Here is a 25486-nt window from a genome sequence, read left to right as displayed (position 1 = left end):
AGAAGTCATAATAAATAGGTCCGAGATATGTTTGTTTTAGAATAAGTTTTTGCCTTAGAGCCTATTAGGGTAAAGTTCTAACAAGTTCTCGACTGTTAGAACTTTTGGTGAAGATGTCGCTCCGAAGATCTGCACGCACCAACGGAAACGCCTCCAACGTTGTTCCAACGATCAATGATGCCCTCCAGTTCGCAGAAGAGGAGTGCGTACTACTACTAGCCGCAACGCGCCGACACCGTCAGCTGACAACACCGCGGAAATCGCTAGACGGCGACAACAAGTCGAGGAACTCTTGCAGCAACAACGTCAACAGGCGCAGACTCAGCCTCAGCCTCCGCCACAACCGCAGTCGCAGCTACAACAAATGGCCCTAGCACCCCAACAAGTTGGTCCATATGGGGGATGGCCAGTGACGCACTACGCGCCACATCCAGTACCGAATATGGAGTCAGTGTATGAAAGGTTCCGCAAACAGCTCGCTCCAAACTTCAAAGGGACTATAGACCCCTTTGAGGCAGAAGAGTGGCTAAGGATGTGAAGCCAATTCTTACGCACATGAATTTCAGTAATGCAGACCGCATATCCTGCGTCTCGTCATTACTCAGGAAGGATGCCAGAATATGGTGGGACTTAGTTCAGCAGACTAACGATGTCACCACCATGATATGGACAAGATTTGTGGAGCCGTTCCACAAGAAGTATTACTCCTCGGCAGTCATCACTAATGATAGAAGAATATGCTCGTCAGTTCAACAGATTAGTCAAGTTTGCGCCAGAGTTGGTCCCAACCGACTTTACGAGGTTGACCAAGTTCATCGGAGGACTTAGACCAAAGATGGAATTAGGGGTTAAGTTAGCAAACCTGGGAACCACTACCTATGCCAATGTTCTAGAAGCGGCAATTGAAGTAGAAAGGATTCTGATGAATGTTAGTGAGGAGAAGAAGGATTAAACGATGGTTCCAGACCAAAGTCTTTGCATTGACCCAAGGAGGAACCCATGCTAGTAACAGGGATTTACAGGTCAGATCCTATCCTCGATAGTATATGTTCTAGTATCGCTAGATTGGTAGCAGTATACTCGTATATCTTGTTAGGAATGATAGAAAAACTAGGCAAACCTAGTGAAAGATTTAGAACTAGGTTTGTAATCGAGTTGCCTTCGGGCAAAGTAGTTCTATCATCACGAATAGTACGAGGCGTACCGATCAAGATTGAGGACATAGAACTAGAAGGAGACCTGATAGAGCTAGTGATCAAGGACTTCGACGTAATACTAAGCATGGATTGGCTAGCACGGCATGGCGAAACGATCGACAGCAAACGCAAGAAGGTGATGTTCGAGACTCCTGACGGCCAGAGACGATGCTTCATGGGACAAGCTTCAGGACTACGCACACCGTTAGTGTCATCTCTCAAAGCTCAGAGAATGATGGAGAAAGGATGCCAAGCATTCTTAGCCAGCATCATGAATGTGGAGAAGGAGACATCACTCAAAGTTGGAGATGTTCGGGTTATACAAGAATTTCCAGAAGTTTTCCCCGATGACTTGCCAGGATTGCCGCCAAATCGAGAAATAGACTTCACGATAGAATTAGTACCCGGCACCGAGCCTATCTCTAAGGCACCATACCAGATGGCACCTACGGAACTCAAGGAGTTAATGACACAGCTATAAGAACTCCTAGACTTGGGTTTCATTAGGCCAAGCCATTCACCATGGGGAGCTCCGGTACTATTCGTGAAGAAGAAGGACAGAAGTATGCGCATGTGCATAGACTACCGTGAGCTGAATAAAGTGAACAAATACCCGCTACTTCGGATTGATGATTTGTTTGATCAACTCCGAGGCGCGATTGTATTCGATTTACGGTCCGGGTATCATCAGCTCAAGGTAAAAGGAGAAGATATTCCTAAGATAGCCTTTAGGACTCGTTATGGACATTACGAGTTCTTGGTTATGTCTTTTGGTCTTACTAACGCGCCAGCCGCGTTTATGGACTTAATGAATAGGGTCTTCAAAGACTACTTGGATAAATTCGTCGTTGTGTTCATCGATGACATTTTAATTTACTCCAAGGATGAAGTGGAGCACGAGGAACACTTGAGGATGATTTTGACGCGATTGAAGGAGCACCAACTCTACGCGAAGTTCAAGAAATGCGAGTTTTGGCTTTCACAAGTGGCGTTCCTCGGGCACATCATATCAAAAGATGGAGTTGCAGTAGATCCATCGAAGGTAGAGGCCGTGAAGGATTGGCCTAGACCAAAGAACGCGTCAGAAGTAAGAAGCTTCTTAGGGCTAGCAGGTTACTATAGAAAGTTGTAGAGGGCTTTTTCTAAGACAGCCACTCCACACACCAACCTGACCCGGAAGCAACAAAAGTTTAACTGGAACGATAAGTGTGAAGAAAGCTTCCAGTTGCTTAAAGATAAGCCTTGCTCAACACTAGTACTTAGTGTACCGACACCCGACGATAAGTTCGTTGTCCAATGCGATGCATCAAAGCTAGGATTGGGATGCGTGTTGATGCAAAAAATGACAAGGTGATAGCCTACGCCTCACGTCAGTTGAAGGAGTATGAACAACGCTATCCAACTCACGATATGGAGTTGGCAGCGGTGGTCGTTGCATTGAAAATCTGGTGCCATTACCTTTACGGAGAACGGTGCGAGATTTATACGGACCACAAGAGTTTAAAATACTTCTTTACGCAGAAGGAGCTCAACATGAGGCAGCGCAGGTGGATAGAATTAGTCAAGGATTACGACTGCGAAATCCTATACCACCCAGGGAAGGCGAACGTAGTTGCCGATGCGCTTAGTAGGAAAAGCTATGGGAACTTAGCAGTCTTATCTGGAATAGAAAAGCCGCTACAGCAGGAGCTTATCAGTACCAGAATAGAAGTGGTTGTAGGCAAGCTGGCTAACTTGTCTATCCAATCAAATCTGCTAGAGGACATACGGATTGGTCAGAGACATGAGGAATCGCTAGCACCACACATGGATGCAGTCAGAAAAAGCAAGACTACAGATTTCTCAATATCCAGTAAAGGTTTATTGAGATATAAGGATCGAGTATGCGTGCCAGACGATCAAAGTATCAAGAAGACGATCCTAGAAGAAGCGCACAATACTCCGTACTCAGTTCATCCAGGGTCTACCAAGATGACTCATGGCATCAAGGCAGTCTATTGGTGGCCAGGGATGAAGAAGGACATAGCGGAGTATGTATCTAAGTGTCTGGTATGCCAGCAAGTGAAAGCGGAGCATCAGCGACCTGCAGGATTATTGCAACCGCTTAGCATACCGGAATGGAAGTGGGACGATATAGCCATGGACTTCGTAACGGGTTTGCCAAAGACGAATAAGCAGCATGATTCCGCTTGGATAGTCATAGATAGACTAACCAAGTCGGCTCATTTTCTGCCTGTTAAGACTTCATATACGGCAGACCAACATGCAGACATCTACATCCAAGAGATTGTACGATTGCATGGAATCCCCAAGACGATAATGTCAGATAGAGGATCAGTATTTACGTCAAAATTTTGGAGAAACTTACAGATAGATATGGGTACTAAGTTAAGCCTTAGTACAACTTTCCATCCTCAGACAGATGGGCAGTTTAAGCGTACGATTCAGATCTTAGAGGTATGCTACGCGCGTGTATACTTGATTTCGAAGGATCGTGGAACAAGTACTTACCGCTGATCGAGTTCTCGTACAACAACAGCTACCAGTCAACGATCGGAACGGCATCTTATGAGTTGCTATATGGACGAAGGTACCGATCACCGTTGCACTAGGACGAGGTAGGAGAAAGGCAGCTTCTAAGGCCCGAAGCTGTTAGACAAGCTCAAGAAGCAGTAACGCTTATTAGACAGCGTATGCTGGCTGCTCAAAGCCGTCAGAAAAGATATGCGGATACCAAGCGACGTGATGTGGAATTCCAAGTTGGAGATCAAGATATCTCCTATGAAAAGTGTCAAGCGGTTCGGAAAGAAAGGCAAGCTTAGTCCCCGATTCTTAGGTCCTTTTAGATATTGGACAAAATGGGAACAGTTGCGTATAGACTAGCCCTACCGCCAGCATTAGCCGATAGTCACAACGTCTTCCACATCTCGATGTTACGCAAATATGTGTCAGACCCATCTCACGTCCTCAAGTACGATACGATAGCGCTCCAGAAAGACTTAAGTTACGAGGAACGACCGATTAGCATCCTAGATAGATGGATGAAGTAGTTACGGTCTAAGAGCTTTCCTATAGTCAAAGTCCTATGGAGCAATAGTTCTGAATGCGAGGCAATGTGGGAGTTGGTGGAGGACATGCAAGGCCGGTATCCGGAGTTATGTGATAAGTAAATTTCGAGGACGAAATTCTTTTTAGTAGGGGAGAATTGTAGAGTCCAAGAACTTTACTTAGCTAAGATAGATAGTAGTATGATAGTATTTATAGCATTATCTTTGTTACTTTGGATTTTTGGTTCAGACCGGGAGTTATTTGGACACTCATAGTAGTACTTATAGATTTTCTAAGTTTAACCTATAGTTTAAGAATATTAAGTATAACCTAAGGTTTGATTAAAGTGACTGATATTAAGGATTATATTATTATATTATAAGGTTTAGACATCAACCAATAGGATTTTAAGCACATGTTTTGAATGGTAATTAAGGATTAAGATTTTTGAGGATTAAATATAATAAGGAGTAAAGTTCGAATGTTATAGGGTCAGTCAGCAGCTTTGAGTACGTTGAGGGCTTAGTCAAGGCTGTTTACTCCATTCAAACCTAGCTAAAAATGTGTAATTTCGTGTTTAAATATTCAGCGTATGCCGATATATCGCAGCTATAGGGGGCGATATGTCGCAGCACGTAGATACGGAAAACACGAAACGATGCACGGTCGCCTCGGGCATACTGGCCCAGGCGATATATCGCCTACAGGGGGCGATATATCGCCTCCTTCAGCATGGATTCAAACTCTTTTGAATTCATTTCCTTTCAGCCATTCAAACTCCTTCAACAGTCCAGCATCTTGTGAACGAGTCTTCAGCCTCTGCTGAACGATTATTCAAATGATTTTCACCTAAAAAGCCATTATTTTTATTCAAGTAAAATCAAGATATTTTCATTCCCAAACTCTATAAATAGGACCTAGTACCCAGCCATTATTCACCATTTGCTCTAAGTTCAGAAGCTGCTAGTGTTAAGTGAGTGTGAGAGTGTAAACACTTGGTTTGGGGAAAAACTATAAGCTTAAACATCATAAGCTTATCAAACACTTTGGGAAGTGAGTTCTATAGTATTTCGGTGAAGGTTAGATTGATCTTGCAATCTTTGAGGTAAACCCAAAACTCTAGTTCCTTTCTGTATTTTATGTTATTTCCTTTCTCAAAACCTTCTACTCAGTCCCCTAACCTTATTCTTATTTTGGTTAGGGAATCCAAGCTCTTAAGCATATAAGTTGGTAAGTATGTTTTTATGGTTTAGTCTTTCCATCTCTTTCATTTCATCTCCTTTCCTTAGACTCACTCTTTCTTATGGTTTTAGGAGTGTTCCAAAAGTCCCAACTCAGTCCATAATCCCGGTAACTTTGGTAAGGAAAATAGGCTAGAATCAACATGTTATGTGCTTATGTTATCTATATGATTTATGTTATTAAAAGTGTTATGATATGTATATGTGTATGTTTGTAGGCTTGGGCATATGACCCATATGACTAACAAGACCCCAAATGGGTTATGGGCATATGACCTACTTAGCTAGTAGGACCCCACTAATCCCATGGGCATATGCTTGTTTAGTCTATGGGACCCCAAGTAATAATGGCCATTATAATAAGTGAAATATGTGTTATGATATGTCTTTACGTTATTATGAAATTATGTTTATGTTTATGACTATGTGTTAGATTTTCCTTGCTGGGCATTAGGCTCACTCCTTTCTGTTTATGTGCAGGAAATAAGCTTTAGAGGTGGAAAGATTCGTGATGCTTAGAGGATGTGTATCGATGGTGAATGGAGTCAAGGGGCCGAGCGTTATTCGATTCGAGGATGTAGTCTTGTTTATGTTTTTTTATGGTTTTAAATGTACTTTCCGCATTTTCTATGTAACTCTTTTTAGTTTTTAAGTTATTTTTGTTTTAAAGACAATGGGTACCCATATCCTACTTATTTTATGAAAGTAACCTTTGTTTCCATAAGCTTTCAATAAAATTATGGTATTTCCGCAAAAATGTAAGTTTTATGTATAGATTCGTTAATGGTCCAAGTAGTCTAGATTAGTGGGTCGTTACACAAGGTCTTGGCAAATAAGAATGTTATGAGCGATATACCGGCCATGTACAAACCCTCCTTGATTGTCCGCTATAAGGCTTGGAAGGACTTGTCTCATTCTAGTACAAAGCACCTTCATGATAGTTTTATAGACCACATTGCAGCAAGCAATGGGTCTGAAATCACTAACACTATTCGGACAGTTCAATTTAGGAATCAACGTCAAGGTAGTAGCATTTACCTCTTTAAGGAGTTTGCCCGAATTCAAGGTAGATAAGATAGCTTCAAGAAAATCTTTCCCTGTTACCTCCCAAGTATTCTTGAAAAAACCGCTACTAAAGCCATCCGGACCCGGAGCCTTCTCATTCGGAATGGAAAAAAGAGCTCCTTTTATTTCCGCAAGCGAATAAGGCTGCTCCAAGTACTGAACTTGCTGATCTGTTAAGGTCGGCCCATCTTGAACAACCTTAATGAAGACCTTCTTCCTGTGCTCGAGCTTAGAACCAAGGAGTGTAGAATAGAAATCTAAGAATGCTTTATTAACATTCTCAGGATTGTCCATAAGTATACCATTGCAATCATTAATGGCATAAACTGTGTTACATTTCCTTCTCTTCTTGATGCTGGAATGAAAAAGCTTGGTGTTACTATCTCCATCCTTGAGCCAATTCATTTTAGCTTTTTGCTGAAGAAAAGATGTATAGTTTTTAGAAGCCTCCTTATAGTCTTCTCTAGCTTTAATTTCAGCCTCAATAAGAACATGATTATGGGGCTCTTTGTTGACAGCAAGTTGACACTCCAAAAGATGCTTCCTCGAGTTAGCCTCTGAAATTTCCACATCACCAAACCCTTTCTTGTTGAGCTCACGAAGGATAGCCTTGACACGCTTCAGCTTCACACACAAGCGATACATAGGAGTACCAATAACCGGCTCCTTCCAACTCTCCAAAAACCTCCTGTTAAAGTCTGGATGGGAACACCACATGTCAAAAAATCTGAAAGGTTTTAGGCCATTGCTATAAGAAGGATAAACAGCCAACAGAAGAGGGCAATGATCAAAATTCCCTTCCGGGAAAAAATGGACTTCTGCACTAGTGAATCTGTCCAACCACAACTGATTAGCAAGAGCTCTATCCAATTTAGCAAAGACTCAAGAATTGCCTTCCTGCTTATTATTCCAAGTAAAAAAACACCCGGTATATTTGACATCAGATAAAGAGCAATTCTCCACAAAATTTCTAAGAAATTTGAAGTCTTTTGTATACTTTCCAGCACGAACACGCTCTTCCGGGTACATAACAGAATTAAAATCCCCTAAGAGAATCCAAGGACTAGTTTGATTCCGAGAAATAACCATAAGATCATTCCAAAGACCACTTCGCTCATTTGAATCATTCGAAGCATAAATAAAGGTCGCCTCAAACGGGTCCGCATGCTTGGGTTTAATAATAGTGTGAATGTATTGGCTGGTGCAATCCCGAATATCTACATCAGAGCTCAGCGGGTTCCAAGCAAGAACAATTCGACCATTATGATGATGAGCAGAATTCGAAGAAAAACACCACCCTCTAAAGAGACTAAGGTATAAAACTCCCATGTTATGAGTTTTAACCTTCGTTTCCAGGAGACACACAACACCGATTTGCTTGTTATTAATGAGTTTCCTCACCTCTTGATGTTTCCAAGTTGCGTTAATCCCCCGGACATTCCAGCACAAGATCTTATCCATCAGGTTCGGGAGGAATTCCGCCTCCCCCACTTGTAGCCAACATTTCACACAATATCTGTCCCACTTGTAACTCAGCAACGGTCTCCACATTTAAAGCATGGTATTTGTTGCTCAACTGGACTACATCCTCTTCTTTATCCTCAGAGTTTTTCTCCTTTATGCTCTTTCTCTGCCAAATTCCATTCCTCTGTTTTACATTTCCAAGAGGTTGTACCATCACCTCTTTATCCTTTTCCTCAGTATTGTCCGACTTCTTAGCCGGAGTCTTCTCAATGTGGTCAGGAAAAACCGCCTCCTTAGTGTGAACAGGAATATTCACCTTATTAGCAGCCACTTTAGGGAGCCATTTCTGGTCCTTATATGTGCCTTTTTTACATTGATCTTGAGAATGCCCAAGTCTTTTGCACCCCTTACAGATAATGGGCTTCCATTCATAGTAGATATTAAGATAGACAACCTCTCCAACTTCATCTTCAAAGGCAATCTGTTCAGGTAGATCTTGGTTTAGTGAAACTTCTATCATAACACGAGCATACACAAGTCGATCACGGTTACTGGTGGCTTGATCCTGTTTGAGAAGACTTCCAACTTGAGCAAGGATTTTCCTCATGGTGCCTAATCCCCAATACTTAATATCAAGATTAGAAATCTGAATCCACACTGGTACTTTGCTCAAGTTTTCTTTATAGAACTTATCATGGGCGTTCCAAGATTTCATGATAATGGGTTTTTTATCAAAGAAAACAAAACCACCTGTTAAAACCTTGTTTTTGTCTTCCTCAGTATAGAATCTAACTATGAAAATCCCATGAGCAAGTAAGGATACTTTGTCAATCCCTTTATCCTTCCAAATTCGGTGAAAAAAACCTTCCATAACTTGGACAGGAGGATTAGCACCTAGCACATAACAGACTAAAGAAGGACTCCAGTATGAAATTTCTTCAGTAATATCCTCCATGACAATTTTAACTCGATCATTCTTCCCAGATTCTATAGACCCTGATTGATCAACATGTAAAACAAGGGAAGAGGAAGGGCCTGGGGATATACCCGATTTTTTCAATTCGTTTGAAGCTTTAATGGCTCCAATCCAGGAGGAAATTGTTCTTTTCGCACCAGTAATTTCAGCAGGAGTCAGCCCGTTTAAAGGGGAATTCACCAAAGACCTAGAGGAATTTTCTGTTACCTCTGATAATTCGACACCCAAAGAGCTCGACTCCGACAAAGGGAAATCAGAGACGGGACGCAATGGCTCAGAAATCACCTCTGTTGAAGTCGACCTCCGCCCTTCCATCATCGTCGGCGCCAGCGTAGAATCAGAAACCTTCAAAGATCCATCATCTTCAGCATCATTCTCAGATTCCGAGATTTCCAAAGCTTGAATGCCTAGCACCTCAGCCATGGATCTCGATTTAAGAACAGGGTCTTCAGACGTCGGCCCTCTCTTCTTGCCGCCTTTCTTGTTACTCGATTCCGATCTCGCATTCTTCCGAGGTCGACCACGCCCGGCCATGGCAACAGCTTATCGCTGAGGGACGTGTAAACCCTTAATCACACCATATGCAACTAATGTTTTAAAATAATTAAAAATGTATATATTTTCATCAATTTAAAATATATATTTTAAAAAAAAAAAGTAAATGAAAAATATAATTTTTAATTATTTTGATTAATTTTAAGAATCTTAATTTTTTTATTACTTTGAAAGTGAAAATAATTTAAAATTTAAAAAAGAACTAAAATCTTATATTTTTCCTTCACTTTCTTATTATTTCTAAAAATAATTAAAAAAAATAGGTATAAAAATGCAACATTTTAAAAACATTTGGCATAGTTTGAGAATAAAAGTGCAACATTGACATTGAGTATATTTACCACAAAAAAAAAAAAACAAAGTATATAAATACAATATTTTAAAAATATTTATTATTTTAACCTTCATTTACTCTTAAATTATACAAAGAACTTCGGTGTGAAAATTATGTGTCAAGGAGGTAGTAGTCATGTAATTGAAAGTAGTACAATTAATATATATATTAAGCATTAATCAGATAAGACCACTACTATAGTACTCTTTATTTTCTTCTTATCATTATTTGCATTTATTACACTTAATCAATATAGTTTGCAATTATTGATATATCTGTGCAAGATTATTATATTTAATTATATACATTGGTAGTTGACATGCATGTTTCACTTTTTACATATATTGCACGAAACCTTTTCTGAAAAATATACTGAAGGGTCTTATCAAATGATGCATGTGTGTATTTAATCTTTCTCATAAATATCCAAATTAAGTATCAATTAGTCCCTAAATTCAACAAAATAAAGTAAATGCAACTTAATAATCACTTTACTTTTTGTTCTATGATCTAGTTGCGATTAAGATATATGGAAATACTACAAATTAAAGTTGATAATAATAATAATAATAATAATAAATGGAGTAATAACAAACAAAAAAAAACAATAATAATTATATTAGTAATGCAAAAATACTAAAAAAAATGAAATTAAAAAAACCACAATTAATGGCAATCGGATTTCTGAGTTTTCATATTTATTAAATTATTAATCGCAAATCCAAACATTTAAATTACAAAAATTATATCCAAACATTTAAATTACATAAAATCAAATCCATAATTGATGATAAATTATAGAATCAGTTGTCCATTACATCATTTGAATTGTTCAACACCATTGAATTCGGCAACCATGGTATATATGAAGGTACTTCTCTATTACTAGTTTATTTCTTTTTTTACACAACATCAGTCAAAAAATAAAAATAAAAACTTGCAGAGGATAATGTATAAAAATAAAACTTAGATGAAAGTACGAAGCAAGAAAATAGAAAAGGGGAGGGCATAATACTTTGGAGAGAAAAGTATGGTTGGGAAGAAAAGATGGACAAGAAAAATAGATAGCAAAATAATAAGTGAGTTCCACCAAAAGATTTTTCTCTCGAATTGGAGAGAAGAGTAAAGGAAAATTACTTATTGACACCGACCTTGCTAAGTCAAAATAATTCATATAAAATAATTAAATTGTAATTTGGTTTTCATGTTGTTTTTTCTTTCATTTCTTCATATACAAAACAAGATAAGATAAATACACTTTTCTATCTTTTCATTTTTCTTTCCTCTATATCAGCATAGATTTTGATGTCAATATATAGGTTGCTGACACAACTAAGCCGAAAGACGTCCATCAATTTCTTACTTGTAACCTTTAGTTTTTGTTAGGGTTTTGTACCATTTACTTGTAGCCAAGGGCACAGAGAAGGTCTATTGTATTTGAATTCCACTACAATGGCTACAAACATGACTTGTCCTAAAGACACCACAAGGAAATGGGGCTATTATTTCGGTTTCTAAGGTGGAAAGACTTTGTTTATCGCATAAAATCACAACCCAAATCGTTCGAGGTGAAGTAAGAAGTGGTGAAAATATAAACCGAAGTAGAAAATGAGGTTTCTACTATGGTCGTTTATACATAATAAGCGAAGTAGAAAGTCTTGAATGGAAGTGTTGGTAAGAATTGTGATCCTTTCTACTTCGGTTTTATGTATAAACCGAAGTTGAAACCCCATTTTCTATTTCTGTTTATACATAAAAACCGAAGTAGAAGCTTATTTTTTTATTTGTTTATTTTTAATCAAATTTAATAAAATTAGAAATTAATTCTGATATTTTAAATGGCCAAATTTTGAATTTATATATACTGTTACAATTGAAATTAATTATGTTTTTTTAATGGCTCAATCAATTAGAAATTAATTTTTTTTTAAATTAAATATTTATACAATGTTATAAGTACTTAGGTACAAATTTCTACATCGATACAAGTACTTAAGTGAAATAGTCTAAACATTGATACATTCGCATTGACATAAAACTAAACATAGAACTAAATGAACTTATTATAAACACAATAGGTTGTAAGTCATCAATCGGCCTAACCATTTGTGTTGGATCACTACAACAAAAACCTGGTATACCGGCGGAACTATTACCGGCGGAGTCAGTCCGCCGGTAATAATACTATCTTTACCGGCGGAAAACTGAATCCGCCGGTATTAATCATGTTTTTTAATTTTGTTTTTATTTTTTAAATTATTTGATTATTACCGGCGGAAAATCTATTATTACCGGCGGACAATCCGCCGGCAATAATCAAATTTTATTCATGTGGTAAACCAGCCGCCCAATTTAATTTTCGCTTATTGCCGGTGGATTATTGCCGGCGGGCTCCGCCGGTAATAATAATAAAAATATTACCGTTAAAATACTATTACCGGCGGAACTATTATTGCCGGCGGACCTCCGCCGGCAATAATATTCTATATATTGTGGCCATCCGTCTCCTTCGCCTCCGTTCGTCCGAGTGCCCAGAATTCTCAAAAAACTCTCCTTCGACTCCGTTCGTCCGAGGCAATATCCACCATTTTCAAAGATTTTTGGGATTATATTCAGCATTATTTCATCACAAGCGGTCTGGGTATGTAGTTATATATTTTTTATTGTAATCTATTTTATTTTTCTCATGTTGTTTGAGTTATATTTTTGAGTTGAGTTATAATTACAATTTTTTGTTTTTCTAATATCATGTATATCTTTTCATATTTTTTTTGGCTGATTGTATTTTTAATCAAATACATATATAATAAAAAGTTTGGGTTAATATTTGGTTATGAACAATTTTTTTAATTATATATTTTGAATTTAAATATTCCATTAACTTACAACTAATATATATATATATATATGTGTTTATATTTCAGGGCTTCATTGGGAGAGTATTGAATCTTGCTATTGTTTGACTATAGGTAAGTAATTTTGTATTTCATACATTTTTATTTTGTTTATTTAGTTTTAAAATATATGAAAATATTGTTAGATATTAGGACATGGATAATTTTTTATTATTGTTAAATTGTTATTATAATGTTAGAATGTTATAATGTATTTTTGTTATAGTTTAATTAAAATTATTTTAATATTATGAAGTTTAGATTTTAATAAATTTGTTATTAATAAATTGTTATTATTAAAAAAATAGTTTAATGGTAGATAAATAAAATATTAATAAATAATATAATAAATATTAAATTATAGAAAAAAGCTATTTTAATAACTTAGAAAGGAATTGATATGAGAATAATAAAAATTAAATAATTAAAAATGTATTTATTAAAAAGTAAGTATTAAATAATATATGTAAACAATTATTAAGTAATTATATAAAAGAGTAGTTATATAATTAATTAAATAAAAATAATTTCAATTAATTACATATTAATTATTCAGCTTTTAAAATAGTTATAATTAAATATGTGGAATAAATAAATAAATAAATGATTAATTTATTTATTATTAATTAAATGAATATTAAATAAATAAATAAATAAATAATTAAGTATTAATTAAATAAATAAATTTTTAGTAAATGAAAAATTAGATAATAGATAATTAATTAATTAAATAAATAAATAAATAATTAATTAAGTATAAATTAAATAATTAGTAAACATTAGATAATAATAAGTTATTTAAATAACGGAAAAATTATATAATAGATAACTAATTAAATAAATAAATAATTAATTAATTAAGTATAAATTAAATAATTAGTAAACATTAGATAATAATAATTTATTTAAATAAAGCAAAAATTAGATAATAATTAACTAATTAATTAAATAATTAGGAAAGATTTAAATTAATAATATGATAAATAAATAAATAATTAAGTATTAATTAAATAATTTATTTTAAGTAAAGGAAAAATTAGATAATAGATAAATAATTAAATAAATAAATAATTAATTAATTTAGTAATTAATTAATTTAATTATAATTAATTAAATAATTAGGAAAGATTTAAATTAATAATATGATAAATAAATAATTAAATGAATATTAAATAAATAAATAATTAAGTATTAATTAAATAATTTATTTTAAATAAAGGAAAAATTAGATAATAGATAAATAATTAAATAAATAAATAATTAATTAATTAATTTAGTAATTAATTAATAATTAATTAAATAATTAGGAAAGATTTAAATTAATAATATGATAAATAAATAATTAAATGAATATTAAATAAATAAATAATTAAGTATTTATTAAATAATTTATTTTAAATAAAGGAAAAATTAGATAATAGATAAATAATTAAATAAATAAATAAATAATTAATTAATTTAGTAATTAATTAATTTAATTAAATAATTAGGAAAGATTTAAATTAATAATATGATAAATAAATAATTAAATGAATATTAAATAAATAAATAATTAAGTATTAATTAAATAATTTATTTTAAATAAAGGAAAAATTAGATAATAGATAAATAATTAAATAAATAAATAAATAAATAATTAATTTAGTAATTAATTAATTTAATTATAATTAATTAATAATTAATTAAATAATTAGGAATGATTTAATTTAATAATATGATAAATAAATAATTAAATGAATATTAAATAAATAAATAATTAAGTATTAATTAAATAATTTATTTTAAATAAAGGAAAAATTAGATAATAGATAAATAATTAAATAAATAATTAATTAATTAATTTAGTAATTAATTAATAATTAATTAAATAATTAGGAAAGATTTAAATTAATAATATGATAAATAAATAATTAAATGAATATTAAATAAATAAATAATTAAGTATTAATTAAATAATTTATTTTAAATAAAGGAAAAATTAGATAATAGATAAATAATTAGATAGCATAAAATATGATGACAAAACATAAAATAGCATAAAACTATTAAATGTTTATAATAGACTATTATAAACATTTTATAACACTTTAAAATATAAGACTATTCACATATCGTAAACTTATATACTTTTATAACACTTTAGATGGCGATTGACAAGACTTGGACGACATTGAGAAATCGTGCTTGTCGAGAATATTGGAACGGTCTACAAGCTTTCTTGACGATGGCGTCGGAATATAAGGATTCCTCTGGTAGAATTAGGTGTCCGTGTGTTAGATGCATAAACAATAGGCTTGAAACTTTACCTATGGTGAAAGCACACGTATTCGATTGGGGTTTTCATCAAGGTTACGAGAAGTGGATATATCACGGTGAAGCAGAAGCAGATGTTGCCAATGTGGTGGACGCCAACGATGATGATGTTGATGAGATGATTTCGATGGTCGAAGACTTCCTTCTACCTACAACCGAAGAAGTTGAAAATAATCCTGCGGCGGGACAATTTTATGACGATCTGTTTGACGAGATAGAGGCTGAGTTATATCCTGGTTGTAATTGGAGGAAGAAAAGCATATTTTATGAGCTTGATTATTGGTCTTCGAACACGTTAAAACACAACATTGATGTCATGCATGTGGAGAAGAATGTGTGTGATAGTTTGTTAGGCACTATCTTGGATAATGATAAATCCAAGGACACCACTAATGCAAGACATGATTTGAAAAAGTTTGGAGTAAGGGAATCGTTGTGGATATATGAAGATGACAGCGGAAAGTTAATGAAGCCTCATGCCCCTTATGTTCTCACATCTGATCAACGAATGCAGTTTTGTAAATTTATTCGAGATGTGAAATTTCCAGATAATTTTTGTTCCAATTTAAAGAAGAAAGTAAATGCTGATCTAACAAATATCAGCAGTTTAAAGTCCCACGACAGTCATGTAATAATGCAACGATTACTATCAGTGGGTGTTCGCAAGTTTCTTTCAAAGAGTATATCGACTACCATTTCTGAGTTATGTAACTTCTTCAGGCAAATTTGTGCAAGAACTATAAAGGTTAGCGATATGGAGGAAGCACAAAAAGATCTTATTCTAATATTATGTAGAATGGAACTCATATTTCCTCCAGCCTTTTTTGATATAATGGTGCATTTGATTTTACATTTGCCTGAAGAAGCAATTCTGGGTGGACCGGTATTTATGCGTTGGATGTATCCTTTTGAAAGATACATGAAAAAATTAAAGAATTACGTTGGAAATAAAGCTCGTCCTGAAGGGTCGATAGCCGAGGGTTATGTTGCAGATGAGGCTTTGACATTTTGTTCGATGTATTTCAAAGGTGTTGAAACAAGATTTAATCGTCTTGATCGCAATGAAGATGAGGTGACACCAATAAATCTCTTTGTATTTCAATCGCAATGTCGACCTATAACAAAAGAAACTCTAAAGCCTCTTGATCGTGCAACTCGTGAACCAGCAAAGTGGTACATATACAACAATTCACCTGAAATTCAGAAATATTTGGAGTAAGTTTCTTCCCAAAAGTTGCTTTTATTTCATTGAAAATGCTTTCAACTGATTCAAAATTTTTGTTCTTATTTATAGTGAACACTTAGAAGAAATCAAACACAAATATCAGGATGGAGATCATAACATTTTACATAAGAAATATTTTCAGCGATGGTTTCACAAGAAGGTGAAAAAAAAAACCTACCCTATATTCTTTCATCCTTTTAAGTATTTTTTTCAATTCTATAATAATTTTATTCATTCTTTTAGATATACGACTTACAAAAGCTTGGATCGTTAGATAATGGTGACGAGTTGCTAGCTTTAGCATCTGGATCAGATCATTTAGGAGCTTATTACGAAGGTTGTATAGTGAATGGTGTTCGATTTATGTCAACCAAACGAGATTTAAAGAGGAGCACTCAAAACAGTGGAGTATTTGTTGCTGGAACAGAAGATTTTAACTATTATGGAATACTTGAAGAAGTATTAAAGTTAACATTTACTGGCACATATTCTGTGACATTGTTCAAGTGTAAGTGGTTTAATACAGATCCAAGAAGGAAGAAAATAATTATAGAGAATAATATTACTAGTATAAACACTAGCGGGGAATGGTACAAGGATGACCCATATATACTTGCAAATCAAGCGAAGCAAGTATTTTATCTCGATGATTTACTTAGAGGAAATCAGTGGAAAGTTGTTGAGGGTGTAAACCATCGACAAATTTGGGACGTTGAGAACTGTGAAGCTAATTCAGACATTGATGTGGTACATGATATTAGCTCATCAAATTTTGTGTTGACTGTGGATCTTGGCGAGTTGGTTATGCTACCTTCTCAAAATTCGATTGACATTAGTACAGTACAAAATTTAAATGTTAGTCAAGAGGATCACGAGTTAGGCGATGAAGAAGCAGATGAAGAATTAGATGAAGAAGATGATTTATTAATTGATTTTTGTGAAGATGATGTTAATGCTAATTTAGTTAATGATGGAAGCGATAGTGATTATTAGTTTTATGTAATGATTACCTTTGTAACAAACACAAAAATTTGAATTTGATTTGTATTTTCCAATTTATGCTGATTTTGATTTTGTTTAATGTTATTTCATTACTTAATTAAATTTGATGATATTAAATCTTAAATTTGATTTCTATTCTTATTATTAAATCTTAAATTTGATTTCTATTCTTATTATTAAATCTTAAATATTTATGAATACAAGAGACATGTCAGCTGATATAGTATCCCATCACGGTGGAGATGGTGGTGGTCAAGACCCCACAGATCCTAGCAGGATACCCTCAACTTGCGAGTCAGGTTAATATCTAAATTTTAGTTATGGGATATATTATAATCGCAATATGTTTAAATGTTTAAGATTTACTAATATTTTTATTTTTATGTATTAAACAAATTAATAGATCGTCCTGCAAGAAGGAGGGGACGTGGCCCTGCCAGTAATGTTAATATTGAAAAACGAAGGCGGGATGCTGGCAAACCACTTGAATTGGAGCTTGATCCGGCGACAGACAAAGTGGTTGGTACTGAGCACCAAGCTTTTGTTCGTCAATTGAGTACTGAAGTTACATTACTATTGCCGGGACATTATTTAGATTTTAAAGATGTTCCTCAGCAATATAAAGACCAGGTCGTTCAAAAGATGAAGGTAAAAAAAAATATATAATTTTTTTATATTATACATTTTAGTCTATAAAAATTTAAACTAACAATTTTTTTTTTTAATATTACTATAATATCGATGGGCATCCAGAACCTGAAAGAGTTATGGGAACTTTGTATACGGAGATGCGCAAAAGATATTCAGAGAGAAAGAATATTAGGCATTCTCATTTCCAAAAATATTATTCTGGAAATCCGAATGATTTGGATAGTGCTCTCAATGCTATTCCTGACTTGTGCTCGAAGGAGAGCTGGAAAGAAATCGTCGATTTGTTTCTGAGCCCAAAGTTTGTAGCGCGATCCACGCAGAACAAGAAAAATAGAAAGGAAATGAAGTATTTGTCGACGCAAGGCTCTAAATCAATGGCAGCGATCCGTAACGAATATGTAAGTAAAATACTTAACTTTATTTGATATTATTATATTATTAATTAAACTAACACTATTATTTTGTAGGATGAACCTGATGATCATGCTATTGATGCTTGGAGAGATACTCATATAAAAAAATCTACGAAGACTTGGGTTAGCGAAACTTGCAAAGAACTACATGTAAGTTAAAGTTTTTTCTTTCTTTATTGATCTTAAATTATAGTAATATTGGTTTTTTAACATTTTCTTTTGGCAGGAACAAATGGCCCAAGAGATGGAGAGGCAAAATATTCAAAGTAGTCGGTCAGGTTCGGAATCTGCTTCTAGTGAAGGTTCTACTGCTAAATCAATACAGTATCAGGTTATGGATAAAGTCCTTGGCTCGAGGTCTGATTATCAAATAGGAGTGGGATACAGGCCTAGAGGCAAAGGGAAGAAATCAACATCTAGCTCCACAAGTCAAAGTTCAAGCCAAACTCAGTCACAAGTTCCTACTAATGTGACTCCAGAGATGATGGGAGTTTTGGCTGAGATGTGGGTTAAGATGCGTGATAAGGTCGAGTCAGGAAATTTGCAGAATGATTCTTCCCTCCATGACCCACGCTATGAAAGTTTATTGCAACAGTTCTTACCTTCTCAACAACAAGGTAGTACATCTAATCAAAGCCCGGGGACGTCGTCGATGCCACAACAACCACAACAAAATTCTCCAAACATATCTGGTGGTTCCTCTCAGTCGCCACTTTTTAATTATATGTTTGGACTTTCTTCCCAGTTTCCTCAGACACAACTTATGGGAAGTCAGTTTGGAGGATTACCGCAGCAGCAGCAACAGCAACAACAACCTATGTATGGTCAATTTGGGTCGTTCATGCAGCAGCAGCCGGTATATCCTCATTATGGAGGATCGACACATCAGCCCGTTTATAATCAGCAGTACTACACTTCTCCGAATCAACAACAGCAGCAGTCTCCTTTGATCCGCCCACAACCTCGGCCATATTATCCTTCGCCACCAGCACCACAGTCTCATGAAGGTTTGAGTCGAAGCACGAATGTTGAAGATTTTCTAAATGAAACTTTTGATGAAGACAATAATAATTAGTTTAGGTTTTATTATTTATTATCAAATTTAAGTGTATGTTTTTTTATTTTGAAAAAACAATTTTAGTATTTTAAAGTTGTATTTTTAATTTGGATATTAATTTAAATAATATTGATTTTATTTCTAAATTATTTTAATTATAAATTTAGTTATTTAATATTAATTATATTATAATTTATAAAAATTAATTTTTTTAAAAAATATATTTTACAATTACCGGCGGATTATTACCGGCGGAAACCGCTGGTAATAATGTGTCAGACGTGAATTCTGACCAAATTATTGCCGGCGGGATCCGCCGGTAATTATCTGCCGGTAATAACGGCTTTTCCCGACCGGTTCTTACCGGCGGATTTTTGCCGGCGGAGACCGCCGGTAAAAGTATTACCGGCGGTTTTTCTGACTATTGCCGGCGGTTTTCTCCGCCGGTAATAGCTTGTTTTCCTATAGTGGATTGGCAAGCAGTCTGCAATCTCACAATATTTTTTTTTTCCATCAAACTGTAAAATTAACAAACATAAATTAATAACAATATTGATTATTTTATAGTTTATATTATACTTAAATAAGTTATGAAAAATAAACTTACTTTGTCTTTTAAGGTTTCTAATGCATTTGCTACCCGTACAAAATCTCTAATTTATTTCAATTTATTATGAAAATATTCAACAAATCACAGAGCAGATAAGCAGAATGTCATATATTAGTTTCATGATTGTCCTGAGATTTAGTTAAAGTTGAAGGGATGCCTTAATCTAATCACATGGACACTGAATTCTTTCAGGATCACTACAGTTCTTTAGGCAACACGTTAAAGACAACAATTGTTAAATCCTAAGAAAAAACTTGGCAAACTTTCCCCTATTTTTATAGCAAATTCCAATTTTATAATTACCTACAAATTCAACACAAAAATCAACACACATAATTTCATCCTTATATCACCACAACACACAAATTTTTCAGAACCTACTTCACTAATTTGATAAATAAATATTGTAATAGTGATAACTAAAATTACAAAATTATACACCTCCAATATTACTCTTGATTAAGGTCACCCGAAATCACACACAAAGCTCGCCACTAAATCAACAAGACTTTAAAAAGATTTTTTTAAAAAAAAAAAAAGATAAATAATTAACAAACAACATATCAAACTAGCTAGTTATAGAAAACAAAAACAAATATTTACTAATATTCTAAGTATTCTATGTTCTCTAAGTTATAAGATTAGCAACAACACAACCTAGCGGGGTTAAAATATTGAAATAGGAAGTTCACCTTCTCACAAATTTTAAAATTCACTAATTTATATATGATTGATATATATATATATATATAAAATAGCAAAATAAATAAATAGAAAATCACACAAAATATTACAAAAAATAAATATGAATTCGCAAAAAGTTATTTTGGATTCAAACATTCCTTAATGCTCAAAATCAACTCTAAACCTATATACAAACAACACATTCAACACATTATATATAAAAACAAAAAATCTGAAAAAAAATATAGAAAATTAAAAACAAAATCATACAACCAAAGATTGAACGATCCATACCTATTTTGAAGCTCAAGAACGTATTTAAACCCAAAAAATCCAATCAAAATCATGTAGGAAACCCCATTTTTGAACTCCAAATATACCCATTGTCAAAGCTTTTTTTTTTTATCCTAAAAATGAAAATAGATCAATTTTTAGCCTCTACTTAAGTTTTTGAGCAAGGAAGTTGGTCAGAAAAGGTGGAAAAAATGGTTAGAAAACCAAACCCTTGTTAATTGTACGACCAGAAATCACTACAAGAAAAAGAGGCTTTTACTTCGGTTTTTAAGGTAGATTAACTTCTGTTTTCACATAAATTCGGAACGTACCACAGTAGTTCGGGTGACGTAAAAGGTAGATATATAAAAACCGAAATAGAAAATAGATCTTTTACTTCGGTTTTTATGTAAAAACTGAAGTAGAAAGTGAGATTTCTACTTCGATTTTTACAGAAAAGTGAAGTAGAAAGGTTTGAACAATTGGCCGCACGTGCCTATCTAAACCTTTCTACTTCAGATTTTATATAAAAACCGAAGTAAATAAATAAAATCTTGTAATACCTTAAAATAAACAAATGTGTGAAATACTGGATTTTAAATAATCCAATTTCTCTTCTCAAGAAAAAATTAAAAATCAAAACTCCTGAATCTAGTTTATACAACATTTTACAAAATATTTTCTTGAATCCAATATATTTAATTCAAAACAACCAATGAATAAAATTAAAGAGAAGCTCCCGTTGAAAAGCTCCTCAATCTACATATGTTAGCAATCATAATCAGTTTCAACGGATTCATAAACTCACAGTAGAAAGGCCAAAATTAATATTCTATATTCATATATATGTATATTTAAATTTAATGAAATCATCTTTCAATACTCAAAAATTACACTTGTGGTTTAGGTTTACTAATAAACAAGAAAAAATTGTACAAATCTAAGTATAAATGGTTAATATTATGATTTATCATTTAAACTTATACAAAGTCCAACAATCCACTTAACAATGAAATATTAACCAATCCAAACTTTACACCCTTAGCTCATTTAGAAATTTTTTATATTAAAAAAAAAATCTAAAGTCAGATTGATTACTAGCTAGAGAGTCAATAACTTCTATTTCCCTACCAATCACTCTATATACATGATTTATCTTAATAAACCATGACCAAGTTATGTAAGCTTGCAACAAAAGAATATGACATGGTCAAAAACTTCATCCATACTCACCAGAATAACATAGAGTTAAAAGTCCTAGCAATAATATAATTTATACTTGTAATCTGCTATCACCACGATATAGAGAAAAATTCTTAAATTCAAATTAAAGAGATATATGTGGATAATTGATGAAGTTAATAATCCTATATTTTTATCCATTAAATTAATATATTTATTGTTGAGTTCTCTACTATTCTTGTTCTTGTTAATTGTTTTATTTCTTTTAGTTTTATTAAATTCTACATATTCGTTATTCGACAAATCAATTAGAAATAAAGATTAATTCTTGCCAGTGAGTTTGACACACCACTTCATTATACTACTTGTTTCCGATTGCATGCACATTGCATATTTAAAAAATTCCACAACAAATATTCCAAAAAGTATTTAAAATATCATTTTTTTTCCTCAAAAAGTAGGTACAACCAACACATATTCAATAATATATATATATTCACGATAGGGACACAGGTAGATATGAAAATAGTACGAAGTCTTCATAATCCTGGTGATTATTTCAAGTGCTATAAATACAATTAATGTGTCAGGAATTGATATTCCAAAATATTATCATTACTGAAAATGGAGAGCAATAAGAAGTCAGCAGTTGTTGTGATGTTGAGCCTAGTTGTTGTTGTTCTTGTGTTGTTTCCATCAACTACTTTTGCACTGAATAAACTTCACCTTTATTCAGATGGTGCTGAACCAGCTGCTGATGACGATGGAGAGGTCACTGCCGAACGTGATTCTCTTTCAGATATAATGTTGGCACAAATAAAATTAAATTGTCACCTTGTTACAACTCAATAGATTGTTTTCGAATTTTTTCCCGCTCTCTCTTCAGCTAGAGCTGGAGCCATGGCAGGGAGACCGAGATTGAAGAAGAAAACGCCAGGGAAGAAGAAGAAAGGACCTTCGTCTACGGATCCAGTCCTCAAAGTGAAATCAATGGCTGGTATCTTAGGGGTGGAGGCTATGGTTTTTGACGAAGAGGAGGAATCGAACGAATTGCGACAGAAATCTCATGAGGAAGTTCGATCTCAGGACATGCCGCTGGATAATCAATTTGAATCTGAAGTGCAGGTTGATGACTTGAAGAGCCAGTCTCAGCAATCCCCGGTTCGAATCGAGATGGAGAATGAAGCACGGGATAGTCAAGTTCTGATCAAGAAGACTCTGAATGACTGGTTGGGAGTTTTGAAAAGGGGATCTAACAAAAGAGAGCAAGCAGGTACTTCTCATGCTAATCCTATACTGCATATTGAGTCGGACTGTGTTAAAATAGAGGCAGAAGATATTGAAGATGAAGTTTAGTATTGGAATTCTGCTATTGTCTGCTACGTTCTGGGAGCTAACCCACCATTAACGGTGATGGAAGGATTCTTTAGGAGAATCTGGAGGGATAAAGGTATAGATAAAATTAGTCTTCTCACACCAGGGGTTTTTATACTTAGATTCAACTCGTTGGAAACTAGAGATGGCATTTTGCATGGTGGATATCAGTTCTTTGATAGGAAACCTCTTATCATGAAAAGATGGGATCCTAACTCCAAATTCTCTAAGGATTCAATATTGACAGTGCCGGTTTGGGCTCAACTGAGCAATTTAGAGTTAAAATACTGGGGGGAGCGATCTATGGCTAAGATAGTGGGCACTATTGGGAGCAACCTTGGCCAGACAGAGCAATTTAGAGTTAAAATACTGGGGGGAGCGATCTGGAGGGATGTGAAGCAAGACAGAGCAACCTTGGCCAGGGAGAAGTTGCAATATGCTAGGGTCTTGATTGAAGTCAGTTTTACAAAAGAGCTCCCTAATCAGATCAAATTTGAGGATGAAAATGGGGAATACGTTTATGTGGAAGTGCATTATGAATGGAAACCTGATGTTTGTATGCATTGTAGAGGGATAGGGCATCGACAGGAATTGTGTAAAAAGAAAGGTCCCCAGGGTGCTTCTTCAAAAATCTGGCAGGAAAAGAAGAAGGAAGATCTAAATTCAGATTTGAGGCAGAGTGACAAGTTGGTGATACCAGATAAGGGTGATCCTGTGATAACTTCAGGGGTAGTGCAGCAGAATAGAGGACAGCAGGGCATAATGGCTAAGAATAAGGGGATAACAGAGAGCAACTCCTTCTCGATGCTTGGTCAATTTTCAGATACTGAAGTTCAGGCTGGGGTAGTGTTACAGGAAATGAGGTCCAATATGAATGGAGGGGGAGAACCTCCATTCACAAATGGATAGACTGTTTGGGTGGAATGTTAGGGGACTGAACAAAACAAGCAAACAGAAGGAGGTCATGCGAATGATTTCAAATAAAAAAGTAGGTTTTGTTAGTCTCCTAGAAACAAGGGTAAAGGCTTATAAAATGGGGTCTTTATACCTCAATATGTTTAAGGGTTGGTGCTTTTCTTCAAATTTAATGCACCATCCTAATGGTAGAATTGTAGTGGCTTGGAATCCTCAGAGTTATGAGGTGGATATTAGAGGTGGCTCTAGTCAATGGATGCATTTTCATTTGCAAGGCAGGAATGGAAGGAACTTTGAGTTAACAGTGGTCTATGCTCTTAATGATATGAAGGGTCGGGAGCAGTTATGGATTGACTTAAATCATTTGGCTCAAGAGATCAGATGTCCTTGGATTGTCATGGGTGATTTCAATGCTGTTCTATCCCCATCTGATAGGTTCCCTTATAGAGGTAACAGTTCAGAACTAATACCCTTTCAAAGCTGTGTGGAGTTTTGTCGATTGGTTGATGTGAAGTTTTCGGGCTCATACTACACTTGGAATAATAAACAAGGAGGGAACGACCGAGTTTATGCTAAGCTTGACAGAGTGTTAGCTAATAATAGCTGGTTGGAGAATTTTAAGGAAGCTGAAGTGATTTTTTTTCCCTGAAGGACTCATGGATCATTGTCCTTTTATGGTGAACTTTGGTACTACTCCTGTGACTAAAAGATCCTTTAAATTTTTTAATTTCTGGTGTAATCTTGATGGTTTTCAGAGGATAGTGTTTACTAGCTGGACTAGAGAGGTTAAAGGGACCCCAATGTTTTGCCTAGTCTCTAAGCTTAAAAGGCTGCGAATGGAACTGAAAAACCTTAATAGAGATGGGAAAGCTGATGTGTTTGTTCAGGAGGTGAAGACACTGAAGATGCTGCTTGATATTCAGGGACAACTCCAAGCTGATCCTGGCAACACCTATTTGGTTGACGAGGAGATTTCTTGTAGGAAGAGGTTTCAATTAGCCTACAATAATAAGA

At 34.3% G+C, this 25486-nt stretch overlaps 3 protein-coding genes across 3 annotated transcripts; 2 read left to right on the top strand and 1 right to left on the bottom strand.

The window, feature by feature from the left end:
- Positions 1-6298: 6298 nt before the first annotated feature.
- LOC133802092 (uncharacterized) lies at positions 6299-7879 on the bottom strand. The gene is made up of 2 exons (XM_062240338.1): positions 7548-7879; positions 6299-7382 (listed from the first exon to the last, which is right to left on the bottom strand). Exons 1-2 carry the CDS (start codon positions 7877-7879, stop codon positions 6299-6301), a joined length of 1416 nt encoding a protein of 471 aa, XP_062096322.1.
- A 9642-nt stretch (positions 7880-17521) lies between these two features.
- Positions 17522-20283, top strand: LOC133802090 (altered inheritance of mitochondria protein 3-like). Its single transcript, XM_062240336.1, has 6 exons — positions 17522-17612; positions 17717-17961; positions 18222-18362; positions 18432-18527; positions 18604-19384; positions 20237-20283. The coding sequence occupies exons 1-6, from the start codon at positions 17522-17524 to the stop codon at positions 20281-20283; spliced, it is 1401 nt and encodes a 466-aa protein (XP_062096320.1).
- A 3313-nt stretch (positions 20284-23596) lies between these two features.
- Positions 23597-24466, top strand: LOC133802088 (uncharacterized). The gene has a single exon (XM_062240335.1). The coding sequence runs from the start codon at positions 23597-23599 to the stop codon at positions 24464-24466; it is 870 nt and encodes a 289-aa protein (XP_062096319.1).
- The last annotated feature ends 1020 nt before the right edge of the window (positions 24467-25486 follow it).

This window comes from Humulus lupulus, chromosome 9 (genome assembly GCF_963169125.1).
Source record: "Humulus lupulus chromosome 9, drHumLupu1.1, whole genome shotgun sequence".
NCBI classification, from domain to species: domain Eukaryota; kingdom Viridiplantae; phylum Streptophyta; class Magnoliopsida; order Rosales; family Cannabaceae; genus Humulus; species Humulus lupulus.
This window is presented reverse-complemented; position numbering and strand designations above follow the sequence as displayed.

Excerpts from the sequence above, each read along its gene's own strand:
- LOC133802092 (XM_062240338.1), bottom strand. The coding sequence starts at position 7,879 with ATGGGAGTTTTATACCTTAGTCTCTTTAGAGGGTGGTGTTTTTCTTCG. Across the intron at positions 7,383-7,547 it reads GAGCGTGTTCGTGCTGGAAA|ATTCACTAGTGCAGAAGTCC; the intron begins GTATACAAAAGA and ends GTGGTTGGACAG.
- LOC133802090 (XM_062240336.1), top strand. The coding sequence starts at position 17,522 with ATGTCAGCTGATATAGTATCCCATCACGGTGGAGATGGTGGTGGTCAA. Across the intron at positions 18,528-18,603 it reads AAACTTGCAAAGAACTACAT|GAACAAATGGCCCAAGAGAT; the intron begins GTAAGTTAAAGT and ends TTCTTTTGGCAG. Across the intron at positions 19,385-20,236 it reads AGCACCACAGTCTCATGAAG|GATCACTACAGTTCTTTAGG; the intron begins GTTTGAGTCGAA and ends GAATTCTTTCAG.
- LOC133802088 (XM_062240335.1), top strand. The coding sequence starts at position 23,597 with ATGGAAGGATTCTTTAGGAGAATCTGGAGGGATAAAGGTATAGATAAA.